The sequence below is a fragment of the Pogona vitticeps genome, chromosome 9 (assembly GCF_051106095.1).
Source record: "Pogona vitticeps strain Pit_001003342236 chromosome 9, PviZW2.1, whole genome shotgun sequence".
Taxonomy (NCBI): Eukaryota; Metazoa; Chordata; class Lepidosauria; order Squamata; family Agamidae; genus Pogona; species Pogona vitticeps.
Window position 1 is genome coordinate 25,942,775 of NC_135791.1, and position 14,915 is coordinate 25,957,689.

The window sequence follows — 14,915 nt, forward strand, 5'->3', positions numbered from 1 at the left end:
GAGCACAGCACTCTAGTTTGTTGTCAGAAACAGTAGGCTGTTTTGTTTCCTGGGAATGTGGAGGAGATAGGGAAATTGTCAGTGGAACTGACTCACCCTCACATGTGCAGCCTTTAGATCCTGTTCAGTTTTCCTACATTTTACAAGCAGTTGGGTAATAAAAGCAGCACAAAACAGGTGTCCCTTTGCTTACTTCAAAGACGCAGCCTAAAAATAATCTTGGAGGATCTGATTTGAAAAAAGGGTTAAAGCCTAGCTTCTACCTTTTTGCTGTGTTATTTGTGTAAAAAAGACCTTTCTGTATAACTATACATCTACTTCAAACATCCTAACATTGCTTCTTTTTTCTTTCTTCTAGGGGGAAATGCTATCTATCCAGTCGTGAAGATCACTGACAACTGAGTTATTGCTGGTGCATGCAGCATGGGAACCATCTTCACTATACTGGCATTCTTTCCCTTGGATTTTTAGTCATACTGAACCATTTTTGGGATTGTATGGAACTACAGCAGACACTAATACTCCAGGAAGCAGCCAAGTGTAACAGGATGTTTGGACGATGATGATGGCAAGGAAGCAAGATGTCCGAATTCCCACCTACAACATCAGTGTGGTTGGGTTGTCTGGGACAGAGAAAGAGAAGGGCCAGTGTGGCATTGGAAAATCCTGCCTGTGCAATCGGTTTGTACGGCCCAGGGCAGATGACTTTCACCTCGACCACACTTCAGTTCTCAGCACCAGTGACTTTGGAGGAAGAGTTGTTAACAATGATCACTTCTTGTACTGGGGGGAAGTCATTCGTTCTTTGGAGGACTGTGTGGAATGTAAAATGCATGTTGTGGAACAGACTGAATTTATTGATGACCAGACCTTTCAGCCTCATCGTAGCACAGCCCTGCAACCCTACATCAAAAGAGCGGCTGCAACCAAACTTGCATCGGCTGAAAAGCTCATGTACTTTTGCACTGATCAGCTCGGGCTGGAGCAGGACTTTGAACAGAAGCAGATGCCGGATGGGAAGTTGCTGATAGATGGCTTTCTTCTCTGTGTTGATGTCAGCAGGGGTATGAACAGGAACTTTGATGATCAGCTCAAGTTTGTTTCAAACCTGTACAATCAACTCACAAAAACAAAAAAGCCCACTGTGGTAGTTCTCACAAAGTGTGATGAAGGAGTGGAGCGGTACATTAGAGATGCTCACACTTTTGCCTTAAGCAAGAAGAACCTCCAGGTGGTAGAGACATCCGCCAGATCCAATGTGAATGTTGACTTGGCTTTCAGCACTTTAGTGCAGCTGATTGACAAAAGCAGGGGCAAGACTAAAATTATCCCTTACTTTGAGGCTTTGAAGCAGCAGAGCCAACAGATTGCTGCTGCGAAAGATAAGTATGAGTGGCTGGTGAGCCGCATTGTCAAAAACCACAATGAGACTTGGTCCAGCGTCCAACGAAAGATGCAGTCCTCTCCAGAGTATCAGGATTATGTATATCTGGAAGGAACGCCAAAAGCCAAGAAGCTGTTCCTGCAACACATTCATCGCCTCAGACAAGAGCATATAGAGCGCAGGAGGAAGATGTATCTTGCTGCTTTGCCCCTTGCTTTCGATGCTCTCATTCCAGACTTGGATGATATAAACCACTTGAGCTGTATAAAAGTGGAAAAGCTATTGGAGAGTAAGCCAGATTTTCTGAAGTGGTTTGTTGTCCTTGAGGAGACTCCCTGGGATGCCACCAGCCATATAGACAATATGGAGAATGAACGCATTCCGTTTGATCTGATGGAGACCCTGCCTGCACAGCAGCTTTACGATGCCCATCTTGACAAGCTGAGGAATGAAAGGAAAAGGGCAGAAATGAGAAGGGCCTTCAAAGAAAATTTGGAGACCTCCCCTTTCATAACCCCTGGAAAGCCTTGGGAAGAGGCTCGTAGTTTCATCATGAATGAGGACTTTTATATGTGGCTCGAAGAATCTGTCTACATGGATATTTACAGTAGACATCAAAAGCAAATTATAGAGAAGGCCAAGGAGGAGTTCCAGGAGTTACTTCTGGAATACTCAGAACTGTTCTACGAACTAGAACTTGATGCCAAACCCAGCAAGGAAAAAATGGGTGTCATCCAGGATGTGTTGGGTGAAGAGCAAAGATTTAAAGCGTTGCAGAAGTTGCAAGCTGAACGAGATGCTCTCATCTTGAAACATATTCATTTTGTGTATCACCCAACAAAGGAAACCTGTCCCAGCTGTCCAGCTTGCATAGATGCTAAAATTGAGCACTTGATAAGTTCCAGATTTATACGGCCATCTGACCGCAACCAGAAAAACTTGCTTTCAGATTCCAATATAGATAGAATCAATCTGGTAATTCTTGGTAAAGACGGACTTGCACGTGAGCTAGCGAATGAGATTCGGGCTCTTTGCACAAATGATGACAAGTATGTGATAGACGGAAAAATGTATGAGCTATCCTTGAGACCGATAGAGGGTAATGTCAGACTTCCTGTTAATTCTTTCCAGACACCAACATTTCAGCCACATGGTTGTCTCTGCCTTTATAACTCTAAAGAATCTCTATCTTATGTTGTTGAGAGTATTGAAAAGAGCAGAGAATCAACTCTTGGCCGAAGGGACAACCACTTAGTTCACCTTCCTCTGACTCTAATTTTGGTGAACAAGAGAGGAGATACCAGTGGAGAGACACTGCAGAGCTTGATACAGCAGGGACAGCAAATTGCCAGTAAACTGCAATGTGTCTTCCTTGACCCTGCTTCTGCTGGCATTGGATATGGGCGTAACATTAATGAAAAGCAAATAAGTCAAGTTCTGAAAGGCTTGCTAGATTCAAAGCGCAACTTAAATCTTATGAGCTCAACAGCAAGCATTAAAGATCTGGCTGATATTGACCTTCGGATAGTCATCTGTTTGTTATGTGGAGATCCTTTTAATACGGACGATATCCTTCTCCCTATTCTCCAATCTCAAACCTGCAGGCCTTCCCATTGTGGAAACAGTAATTCAGTATTACTTGAATATCCTATAGGACCACACAAGAGGCGCATAGAACTGTCTTTGCTTTCATATCATTCCTCGTTTAGTATTAGAAAAAGCTGGTTAGTACATGGTTATATTTTGTTTTATTCTGCTAAGCGTAAAGCATCTTTAGCTATATTACGTGCCTTTCTTAGCGAAGTGCAGGACATTATCCCTGTTCAAATAGTGGCACTCACTGATGGCTCAATAGATGTTCTAGATAATGATTTGAGTAGAGAACAGTTAAGCGAGGGAGAGGAGATTGCCCAGGATATTGAGGGAAAATTTACAACTATCCCATGTAGTCACCCTCAACATAAACTAGAGATTTTTCACCCATTTTTCAAAGATGTGATTGAGAGAAAAAATATAATTGAAGCCACCCACATGTATGATAATGCCGCTGAAGCTTGCAGTACAACAGAAGAAGTGTTCAATTCTCCCCGGGCTGGGTCACCTCTTTGCAATTCAAACCTTCAGGATTCTGAAGAAGATACTGAGCCACCAACCTTCAGTCCTTTCAGAGAGGACACATCCATGCCCAGCCTGTCCAAAGATCTTTCAAAGCTCTCAATGGAACTGGAGGGGAATGATGGTCTTTCTGTCTTTTCTGTTATGAGCACTTTTGAAAGCAAATTGAACAACAAAGTACCTCCGCCAGTGAAACCAAAGCCCCCTGTCCATTTTGATATTACAAAGGGGGATCTCTCGTATTTGGATCAAGGACATAGGGATGGACAGAGGAAGTCTGTGTCTTCTAGTAGTTGGCCTCCTACAGATGGCTTTGACCCTTCTGATTATGCAGAACCTATGGATGCAGTAGTGAAACCAAGGAGTGAGGAAGAAAACATCTACTCAGTGCCTCATGACAGCACCCAAGGCAAAATCATCACTATTCGTAACATAAATAAAACACAGTCCAATGGTAGCGGCAATGGGTCGGACAGTGAAATGGACACTAGTTCCTTAGAACGTGGTCGAAAGGTGTCTATCATGAGTAAGCCTGTGTTGTATCGTACACGATGCACGAGGCTTGGGAGATTTGCTAGTTTTAGGACCAGTTTCAGTGTAGGAAGTGATGATGAGTTGGGACCTATTAGGAAGAAAGAGGAAGACCAGACATCCCAAGGTTATAAGGGAGATAATGCTGTAATTCCATATGAGACTACTGATGAAGATCCAAGGAAAAGGAACATCTTGCGTAGCTTGAGGAGGACAACCAAGGTAACTGGATGATATTGGTGTGTTCTAAATTTCAAGGTCAATTGTTTTGCAGACTTTTGTTTCAGATTAATACCCGAATTAAACAATTTTAGTATGCATGTGAGAGTCAGATATGGAGGCAGAGGGATAAGTCTCAAATAAGTAACTGCGGGATAGTTATTATTCTGTGTGTTTGTAATAGCAAGTCCAGTTGCTTGACTACCTATTCTGTGAAGAAGAATAGGAACTGGAAATAATTTTGGGACAGGTGTGTTTTATGAAAGTTTTGGATACCTCGCTTCGTACCTGTGTGAGATGTGAACAGCTCCCTTCTTTTTTCTGTAATATCAGCATCTGAGTAGTTGTCAGAAGTAAAATAGCAAAGGACAGCAAAATATTCCTTCCAGGCGACTTCAGTATTTTCACCCTACCCTTCTTTTCATATGTTCAGATGGTTACTGCTAGTTACTATCTCTGTTCAGATGATAGACTTGATGTGTTTTCAAATACAGTGGTACCTCACTAGACGATGATAATCTGTTCCACTGAAATTGCTGTTTAGTGAAATCATCGTCTAGCGAAAAGCATTTCCCCATTGGAATGCATTGAAACCTGTTTAGTGTGTTCCAATGGGGAAGAATCATTGTTGTCTAGCGAAGATCGGCCATAGGAAAGCCGCTTTGCGAACTGCTGATCATCTGTTTAAATAGCTGTCCTGCGAAGCTTAGGTCCCGAAAACACCCATTTTGCGAGCTTGGAGGGAGCTGTCAAAATCATTGTCTAGCGAAAATTGGTTTGCGAAGCAGGGACCAAACACTGTCCAGCAAAATTCCCCCATAGGAATCACTATTTTGCGAATCGCTGTAGTGATCACAAAAAGTCAATGTCTAGTGAAAAAACTATCATGCGGGGTAACTGTCTAGCGAGGCACCACTGTAATTATGGGAAATGTGCTTCAGAGAAAGATTATAAATTGTTTTTCTTTGTTCCTTTTTTAAAAAATTCTAGTTTCCAGAAGCAAATCAGGAACAAAAAGCAGCTAGTCTTTAAGCAAAATGAATTTTGAAAGACAGTTATCTGGTATGCAGTGTGAACTTTGTATTGAAATTAACTATTTGAGAGCCTCATTATTCTGAGTGACAAACAGTGTTCCATCTAAAAGGTGCATATGAGTCAAGGAAACTGCAGATTTTAATCTTCTAAATAGATCTGTGGAGAAAACTATTTTTCACAAGTTTTAATTGTCATCTATTCTCAAATTTAGTTCTCACTCAGATGTTTTCTTAACCTGGGCTTTTGTAAAGGGCCTTTTCCATTGCATAACAAAAAGCTACTGAACAGAAGTAAGTTCATTTCTTTCATGCAAAGACTTTTGTCTCTTTGAACAATGTCGTGACTGCTTTGCAAAACAGCGGTGATTTCATACTTGCAGCAGCTGTCCCCTTGCCAGCAGGGTATACTTCTCTTCATTGGCATTAGAGCCCTGTTCCTGGAAGAGAAAAAACACAAAGGCAGGCTGGATTGGTAAAACTCTTTTTGAGGAAGCCTGAATAATGGCTTAGGTTTTTTTTTTAAGTAGGAAGAGAAAGATATATTATTCTACTTTAAAATTTTTCATATGGTGTTATACAGTGGAAGCAAAGAGTAGGAGAGTGTTGAAGCCTATTTTTAGAAAATCATACTCAGGCCTGAATCTCACAATGGCTTCTTGGATTTTCCAGTGGAAAAGCAAACAAGAAAGGGTACAAATATCATTAACTCCTCCCTTCCAGTGTAGGACAGTAAAACTTTTGAGGGCTACTTCTGTGTCAAGGTACTTACTTGAACTGAATGGAAGGTATGAGTAAGCGGAAATTAGCCAGCCCTCTAAATACTTCAGTAGTTTTAAGATACATGGAAGTTGTTTGTTATCATGCTAGCTTATTAGCAGAAAATTAACAAAAACTTGTAATTCACCCAAGGCAGAGAAGATTTAAGGGAGTGGGAGGAGGGGAAAGATGCTAAACAGCAACATAATCAGCAAAGGGAGCATATATTGCCAGGTGGTTATTAAAGCTTAGATGCAAGAGGAGATAAGTAAATATAAGTTTTTGTTAATAGCAGATTGTTTTGGAAGTGCAGTAAAGGCATCTCAGATACTTCCTTGACAGGGAAAAATGGAGAAAAGCTGTACTCTTAAGGAATAAAACAAATGAAACAGAGCTGGAATACTTTTTGTCATCCCACTTCCTAAAATTGCATATCAATTAAACAAAAAGAGTTAGTGACATTAATATTCTCTGGAGCTCATAATGTAGCAATTGGTGCATTAAATATGTCTGTTGCCTGTACTTACAGGGACATTAAAGATTGCAGTGGCTTTCATTGTATCTGATGCTGTGCTTAATCTTTTATGTCTGCATGTGCCAAAGCAGCTTCATCATCTTAGCAGCAGTTGCCCATCTGGGCACAAACGCTGTGCTTTTCACCTAGAGTGGCTCATTGCTTCAGTAGCTATATCCACTGACCACACAGGTCTACCAGCAGGCAAGTTTCATGTTAAAATAAAGAATTACATGAGATTGGAACAATTACACTTGTGCAAAGAAAAGCTACTGCCTTCCTTAAAGTGAGGAAAACATGGTCTGCATTGAAATGACATGCCAGCACTATTCTAGTAATTGCTTTGCCACAAATTCTGTACCTCATACAGTGCTGAATAAAGATGTTCTGGGGTTCAGGTTTGTTCCTTCTAATTTAGAGTTCTTCCATGTATTTTCAGGCTTGCTATGAACCCTTTCTGGTGGAGAAAAGACATGTCACATTATGTTTAAGTTACCAGCCATTTGATGGAGGAAGTCTCAACATATGTTTCATTTTGTATATATCTGTGTTCTGTAAATGTGAAGCCTGGGGTTACTTCTGATTGTGCTGAGTAACTAAAATAGTTCATTGAATATAGTTTGGTTACTGAAATAAGATTTTGGCAAATTGGGGATGGGAGTCTGAATGTTGTAAGAAATGCTGTTTTGAAGGAGCTGATTGACCATAGGAAACAACTTAGTAGATAACTGTCTGGCTTCAAGGTGCAAACTGGTAAAATTAGTTTCCAAATTCTGCAGATTATTTTCTTGACATCTCCTTAGAATAGTGTTGGAGATGTCTTGGGCAGGTAGCTGCAGGCCAGACAGTGGACCTTGTATTCCTTCCAGAGTGCTGGGAAAGCAACTTTTCCTGGAATTCTTAGGTGTTTAAAAGAGTGTGATGAATATGATCACTACACTCAAAGAACAAAGATAGAAACAGAGATAACCTGTTGGTTTAAGTGCAGTTCAGTTGACAATTCATTCTTCAAGCTTTGTGTGTGGTTTAATGACCACAGACTTGTTAAGCAACCATATTCTCCTAATCTCTTGTCTTCTCCTTCTGCTCCATTAGGAAGTGTGTTTTGAAGTACATGCATAGGAGAACAATATTTCGGCATACCTTTTTCTTCCTATGTGTATTCATCTCCCTAAAGTCACTGTTTGTGCTAGGCAATATAATAGCTTTAATTTAGAAGCATCTGTGCCACAGAGATGCTGAAATTTTTATTGCCTGGAACTTCATCAGTCCACTTCTCAGATGCCTGTATCAAGGCTTTTGACTTGCTTCAGTCACAATGATTTTTTTAAAAAATGATAAATCTCTCTTTCATCTGCATTATCAGGCTGCATGTTTAGTAGCTGAATAAACGTATAGTCTAAGTCTATTGTAAATGAAAATGCCAATGTAATGTGTGTTGGCTCTTAATATAGATTAATTATGGATTGTGAAATGCCTGTGCTAGTGGGTCACTTCGACATTTCCTTGGGTTAATAGCTAAGGTAGTTATCAGAGCTCACTTTTTAAAAAATAACTGACAGGTCTTGGTCTATGTCATTGTTGTGACAAGTCTATAGTAGCTACATTGCTATTGGTAAACATTGATCCTTACATTGATTCTCTCATTAAAACCAACAACTGAGTTCACCATGAAAGCCTTGTCTGTGTGCTAGGCAAGGAATTAAAGAGGCTTGCTGGTCCTGACTAAAGCTTTTTGTAATCCAGCACTTGTCCCCTCACTGATCAGCAGATAATTCTGCAAAGCACAAGCAGGATGGAGCACCTGCTTAACTACTAGGATACCTGCTCAGTAATACATACTGAAACAAATAAACCCCAGAATATTGTCAACATCTGATTCATTCACCTATAGAAGAATATTTAACTAACAAGATTCCATATTGTAAAAGGAGCATTTGTCTGCCTTCTTTTAGTGTATTTTACACTTATTACCAAAGGTTTCTCTTCTTGGAATGTGTAGAGTTAAGAATCTGCTTCTCATCAAATACAACTAGCTTCTGTTGTGTTAATGTAGCTGCTGGTATTCCTTGCCTGGTCACTACAGGTAATAGGGAATTTCAGCCCAGATAAGTGAGTAGACTGGTGGGACTGATAATTCCATTCCTCCTGCATCAGCATACTTCAGATTTGTATCTCCAGACCCTTTCAAAGGTTCCCAGGAGCTTGAAAATTGCTGGGTTTGATTATTTCTTTAAAATGTAAGCAGGGGAAAAATTACCAGGAGCTATTTCTTGGGGAGTGGGTGGAGGCATTGGGGAACCCAGAGGCCTGTACAGTAAAAACTGCTGTTCCTGGAGTTTCTGGGAAGTAACATGTGTTTTAGACATGCCTTTACCCATACATTTCCTTGAAATTAATATGCAGATTTGTCTTTAACAAAAATGAACTCCTTATCTTGGTCTGCTGTGGTTAGGTATTCGTTTTTCCCCCTTTGTGTATGGCAGCTCATGTTCCCATTCATTATGCAAAGAGTGAATCCCTGGGATCGGTCTCTGATATAATTAATATAGTTTCCGTTTTGTTGATGGTAGTTTTTTTAAAAATTAGAAGCTAACTACACTTTGCAAATGCTTTGTTAGATTGTGTATAATTGCTCTATTAATAAGGAATGCAATATACATATTAGGAAGACAGTCTAGGGAGCAATAATTATTTTCTTGAGATAGTGCTGGTAGGATACCTTTAGATGACCGCAGAAGTTACAATGTATTAAATTGCACTTGATTTTTATTTATTTATTTATTTATTTATTTATTTATTTATTTATTTATTTATTTATTTATTTATTTATTTATTTATTCACAGCATTTATTATTTATTTACAATATTTATCTATTTAGTCAGTCAGTCCCCATCTTTGCTGACTGTCCCTCAAGTCTGGCTTTGTTTTGCACACCCTTTCCAATCTCTCAATTTAGTATTTGATTATTCCTTGATAACATGCCAATATGTTATATATTCTTTTCACCCTCTTATCCTGTTACTTCATGGCCACAAGCCAAGAAATAGTTGCCCAGGGCATGAGTCTGTCACATATTTATAATTGTAAATAACATTCTCTACTGTCTCCTCTTTCTTTTTAGTGCTCGAATGAGGTCCAAACACCTGCTGCTTTTATAGAAACTGTAAGCATGCTAGAGGAAGTGGGAGGCCTGCCTGCCCAGTATAGTCAATGCAGTTATATTCTTCCTGATCAATTCTTCCTCTCTCTCCCTCTCCCTCCCCCCCTCTCTCTCTGTTTGTTTGTGTGTGTGTGTTGTGCAGAGCAGTTCCATTGTGTCATGCTGTCATGGGCAGTTCTTAAAAGGGTCCTGCTTTCTCCTGCTAGTGATGAGTGATGATTGACCCCCTGGAACTAACGTGCATGCATGTGTATGTATTGGTGTGGGGAACAAACAAATCCCTAATGTGCTTTTTTGGTGAGAATTAGCTAGACCAAATGAAGATAGACATAAGAACAGTGTTGTTTTCTCTTGAGCGCCTACTGTTGCTGCTGTGTTACCTTTTAATGGTTTTGTAGTCACAGACACATGCCTGTCTGAGGACTGAACCATTAGACATCTGTCAAGCATTGAAGTGATGGCATTTTCATCAGGAGCCAGCCAGGGAAGTCCAAAGATGAATTTGCAATGAACACATTATTACATTATATGAAAGGAAGGGAACAACAGTAACGTAGTAGAAAATGTATCTTTTGAATGCTAAGGTTGTTCCTATGATTTAATTATATACCTTTCCCTTGACCATATTATAGCATTCTGAATTCACTCTTTGACTTCCTTGGCTGGGTCCTCAAAGCAGCATATTATCCTAAGACTTTTCAGACAGTAATGTGAGGAAGAACGTCTCTCACATTTTCCCAGAGCGGTTCTTTTTTAAAAATTATTTTTTAGTGGCATGCTTTTCTTTCTGGCTGTAAATGTCTTGGATCTGGGAGCTTACCATCCCCCCCCCCCCACGCTGCTTCCTTTTTCATCAGGGATGAGGAGGACAGTGACATCTGGCACTTTATGCTGTCTCTATGAGATGTAATATGTCCCTATTCCTCAGGGTATTCGAACTAGAGAAGTGAGGCTGTAATTGTCTTGTGCATCCTGATTCTGTTTCACATGATTGCCAGCCTTGAACTAATAGCCGTAGAATTCTTTTAAGAAGCCAGGAGAAAATCATAGCTTTGAGATTTGTATACCGTTTGTGTCCTGCTGTGCTGTTCATCATTAAAATGATGTTCGGTGTAGAAATTCATTGATTGAAGACATCACAATTATAGTTTCCTATCCCATTTCAATATTAGCTCTTTTCCCTTTTTCTTTTATTGCAGAGCTGCTGATTGCAAATTGCCAGTCCTTTTAAAAAGCTGGTTGCCTTTTGTTTCTTAAGACTAGGATCAAATATATGGTTCTGTTTCATGATGGATTGTTAGTGGTAGAATTTTTGTGGCAGTAAGCAATAAATCACCACCTCACTACAGGCATCTTTCTAAACTGTGTCTGTCTAATCAGACACAGACACACACACACACACACACACAGAGAGAGAGAGAGAGAGAGAGAGAGAGAACTGTGTGCCATTTGGTGTCTGCTTGCTCATTGAACTTAAATGTATGATTTTATTTTGTGAAATAAGTAATAGTGATACATCAAGCCACTGATATGCTTTTTACAAGTGCTCTCAATGCAGAAAGTGACAAATTGCACATAGGTTAATGAATGGTTTATCCAGTAGAAGGGAATAGGATATGGGCTCTTAAGATTAAATTTTAGTTACCTGCTTTGTTTCACTTAATATGATGCTTTTGGCAGGGAAAAAAAATCTGTTTTCTTTAGTGTTGTCTGAAAATGTATTTCCCCTCCTGCCTTGTAGCAAACTAGTATTGTTCTGAGTGTCCTTCTGTCAGCAGGGCTCTAGATGGAGGAAGTTGTATGGAAACAGACTAAACAGGAAGTGATCATTTTCAGTTAGGAATGGTCATAGACAATGGATGATGGGGGGGGGAGTTTCCTAGGGATACTTGGTTCAACAGATGTCTTCAAGGGAAACTAGCTCTCTCCTACTCATTAATCTCAAAATAACCAAGACACCTGCCCTTGTATAACACTACCAGCAAGCTGGAAGCCTTCTTGGCAATCAAGTCATTCCCTATATTCATGACTTTTCATTTGCTGCTGTATGTCCACCTTCCTCAGCTTGCCTGCCAACTTCCTCATGTGGAGAGATTGTTGTGATGAAGTCTCCTTAAGATGAAGTATAATCATTTATGTTCTTTCTGAATTTCACCTTTACCTTCCAAAATATTGATATCAAAGACCTCCCAAAACCACATCTGATCAAGAATGACTCGCCCTTGCAATTCATTAATTACTGTTGAGAGTACAATACTTCACAACATAAAACAGACTCCAAGTATTAATGGCGTAGTCAGGCAAGTTTCAGAGCTGAGGATTGTGCTCTGTCTGTTAACTCCTCTTTAAATTCAAATTAAAAGAGCTGTTAATTCATCACAAGCTGCTATGAACTAGAGGGAGACCAGCGAAGAAGCATTGACAAAAATAAAGAACAAGAAATCATAAAATGTGAAATCCAGGAAGTTAGAATACCTTAGTATTGTTTCATAATGGAAATTGAAGAGTACAGATTTTTACAGCTAGTCATTTGTAGTAAAATAAATTAGAGCCGACCCATTGAATTATTGAGTGTTAAGTCAACACTTAACATGTATCTGATTGGTTCAGTGGATCTTTCTTGGCTGGGATTTGGGCCATGTATCTTTACATACATCTAGTAGATTGTGGATCTGTAAATTAGTATGTGAGCTTATGACTGGTTGTGATGTAAGAAGAGTACACACAAGCCTCACCTCCAGCATCCATGTCCCTGCCATTTCTTCTTGGTTTGGGGAAGATCTGAAAGGTAGGAGCCTCTGTGCATTTGTATATCCCGTTTCATCTGAGTTTCTGATCTATGTCAGGGACTCAACTTGAGTTCAGGCATTTGGTAATAGGGAAGATCAAGGGCTGAATGGGCAGAAGGGGGGACATTGTAGGTTACGTGTGTACAAGACAGATGTTGTAAGATTATAATGTGTTACTAAATGAGAGATTCTTGGTGTGTGTCACCCAGGAAGAAATTCAACTGTATATTGACAGGCGAACCAGTTGCATTTACTCTTACATTTTTTTTCTTTTTGTCACTTATTTGACAATATTGCTTTATCCCTTGCTTACCTATTTTTTGTTTTGTGTTCCAAAAACAAGCTGGGACAAAAAAAATTAAACAAAGCTTGACCTCCTATTTTATGTGCTTGCAAGTGTTGCTATAAGCAGTTCTTATTCCCTGAGTATGGGACTATAGACTGTATTTGTTTGCTGCTCCTTATTCATTGTGGAAAGAAAATACATGTTGGATCGATAACATTATTTTTTTTAAATCTGAGTGGAATGTGTTTGGAGCATAGTATCTTAGTCTGGAGTAAAAAGTTTCAGGTCACTTTGTTAGCGTTGAGTTTTATTTTTGTTACTCTGAGCTTTCTGTAAGTTAGATGAAAAAGGTATACAGTATTGTGTTGGAATGTCCTGTTACAATGAATCCATTCAGTGTAGCATCTATGACAAATTGTATCATTCCTAGTATTTAAAAATATTTCCATGTTATATTTTGTAACTTTTCTAATATACATGTGTATGTATTTACATTTCCCTTTAAGTGGAATTGACTAGTATAGCTTTAAAGCAAACAGAAGCTGTATTTTTGTTCAAAATTTGGTTTGTTTGGTTCCCTCAGTGAAACTTTTTAAATTCCAAATTTATAACTTTGCATATTTATGTTGATTAACTATGATAAATTATTTTCTACAGAAACCAAAGCCTAAACCTCGGCCATCTATTACGAAGACTACATGGGAGAGCAACTATTTTGGGGTGCCTTTGACCACTGTAGTGACTCCAGAGAAACCCATTCCCCTTTTTATTGAGAGATGTATTGAGTACATTGAAGCAACAGGTAAGGTTTATTTGCACGAAGAAGTGAGCGTTGAATACTAGGATTCAGGGATAACATCAGTTCAGCTAGTGACCTAGTCATCAGTTCTTAAAAGGGCATTTATAAAACTTCACGTGGCTCTATGTGGGCATGATGGCTGGAGCTGGGGAGCATGTCTTTCAGTTGGTGAATACTGTAGTGATTTCTCTCTTCTCTTTCTCGTATTCAGACGTATTTGAAATTGTTGATTAAATTATGGCCAGCTCTTTAATGTGTATCGAATAAAATGAATCAGCAGTGATTTTCCTGAAAGAAGCATTTCTGAGTGGCATGTGGCTTCTTTATTTGAAAACAAAAACACTGTGCCCCCCCCAAAAAACATTTGAACATCTACAGATCTGTGGAAAAAGTTCTGGTGCAAAATTAAACTAAACATTTTCACATTTGTATTCTTTGTATTAATTTTAAGAAGTTAAAAGTGGATACTTTACAGATTAGCATCTATGAAAAAAAAAAGAAACAGTTTATTATTTCAACAGTGTTTGAAGAATATGCCTGCTGTGCTTTGCAGGCCTTTAACTTAATGCCATCTAAGCTTCAGCCACCCGTTTATTTATTTATTTGTTTGTTTGTTTGTTTGTTTAACTTATATGCCGCCCACTCTATGAATTACAGGTTGTTTTTATTGTGATTTGAAGGTCAAAATTAGTACCTCATTTTTATACGAAAATCCTCATGTTTGCTGCCCAAGTATAACATACCCTGATTCCCTGGAAATAAGACCTAACCTGAAAATAAGCCCTAGTATGATTTTTCAGGACATTCGTAATGTAAAACCTACCCCCCAAAATAAGCCCCAGTTAAGTGAAACCCTGCTCTCCACCACCGTGCAGCATTGTGCAGCAAACAGAAGATGACATGACTGTATTTGAATAAATGTAGATCATTGTGCATGAAAAAAAAAAATCCCCAGAAAATAAGCCCTAATGCGTTTTTGAAGCAAAAATTAATATAGGACCCCGTCTTATTTTCAGGGGAACACGGTATTTCTTCCTCCTAGGTATGTGATTGAAATAACTTGATGGTTCTTCAGTGGAATTTATCAGATAAAAAACATTGCCAGTTGTCCTTGTTTGCATGGTTTGTCAAAAACGAATCCGCTCTCTGGATAAAGAGCTGCTTTATTATTCACTCTGATCTCTGTGCTGTCTTGTCCTGGCGCCACTACATGCTACAAGCCCATTTTAGCTACAACAGAGCATCTAACTTCTGTCTAGTGCAAGTCAGTGAGAAGAGAAAGCTCATAAGCATCTTCCATTTCTTTCTGTGGGTATAACATTTC

General features: G+C 39.2%; 1 protein-coding gene across 2 annotated transcripts in view; it reads left to right on the plus strand.

Annotated features, from left to right (window-relative positions):
• ARHGAP35 (Rho GTPase activating protein 35) overlaps positions 1–14,915 on the plus strand; it is a 62,383-nt gene that overhangs the window by 23,698 nt on the left and 23,770 nt on the right. For both annotated transcript variants that reach the window (XM_020787072.3, XM_078380021.1), the window contains exons 2-3: positions 359–4,252; positions 13,450–13,594. In XM_020787072.3, coding sequence (XP_020642731.1) covers positions 560–4,252; positions 13,450–13,594 — 3,838 coding nt within the window. In that variant the 5' untranslated portion in view covers positions 359–559. The remainder of the gene's footprint in view (positions 1–358; positions 4,253–13,449; positions 13,595–14,915) is intronic.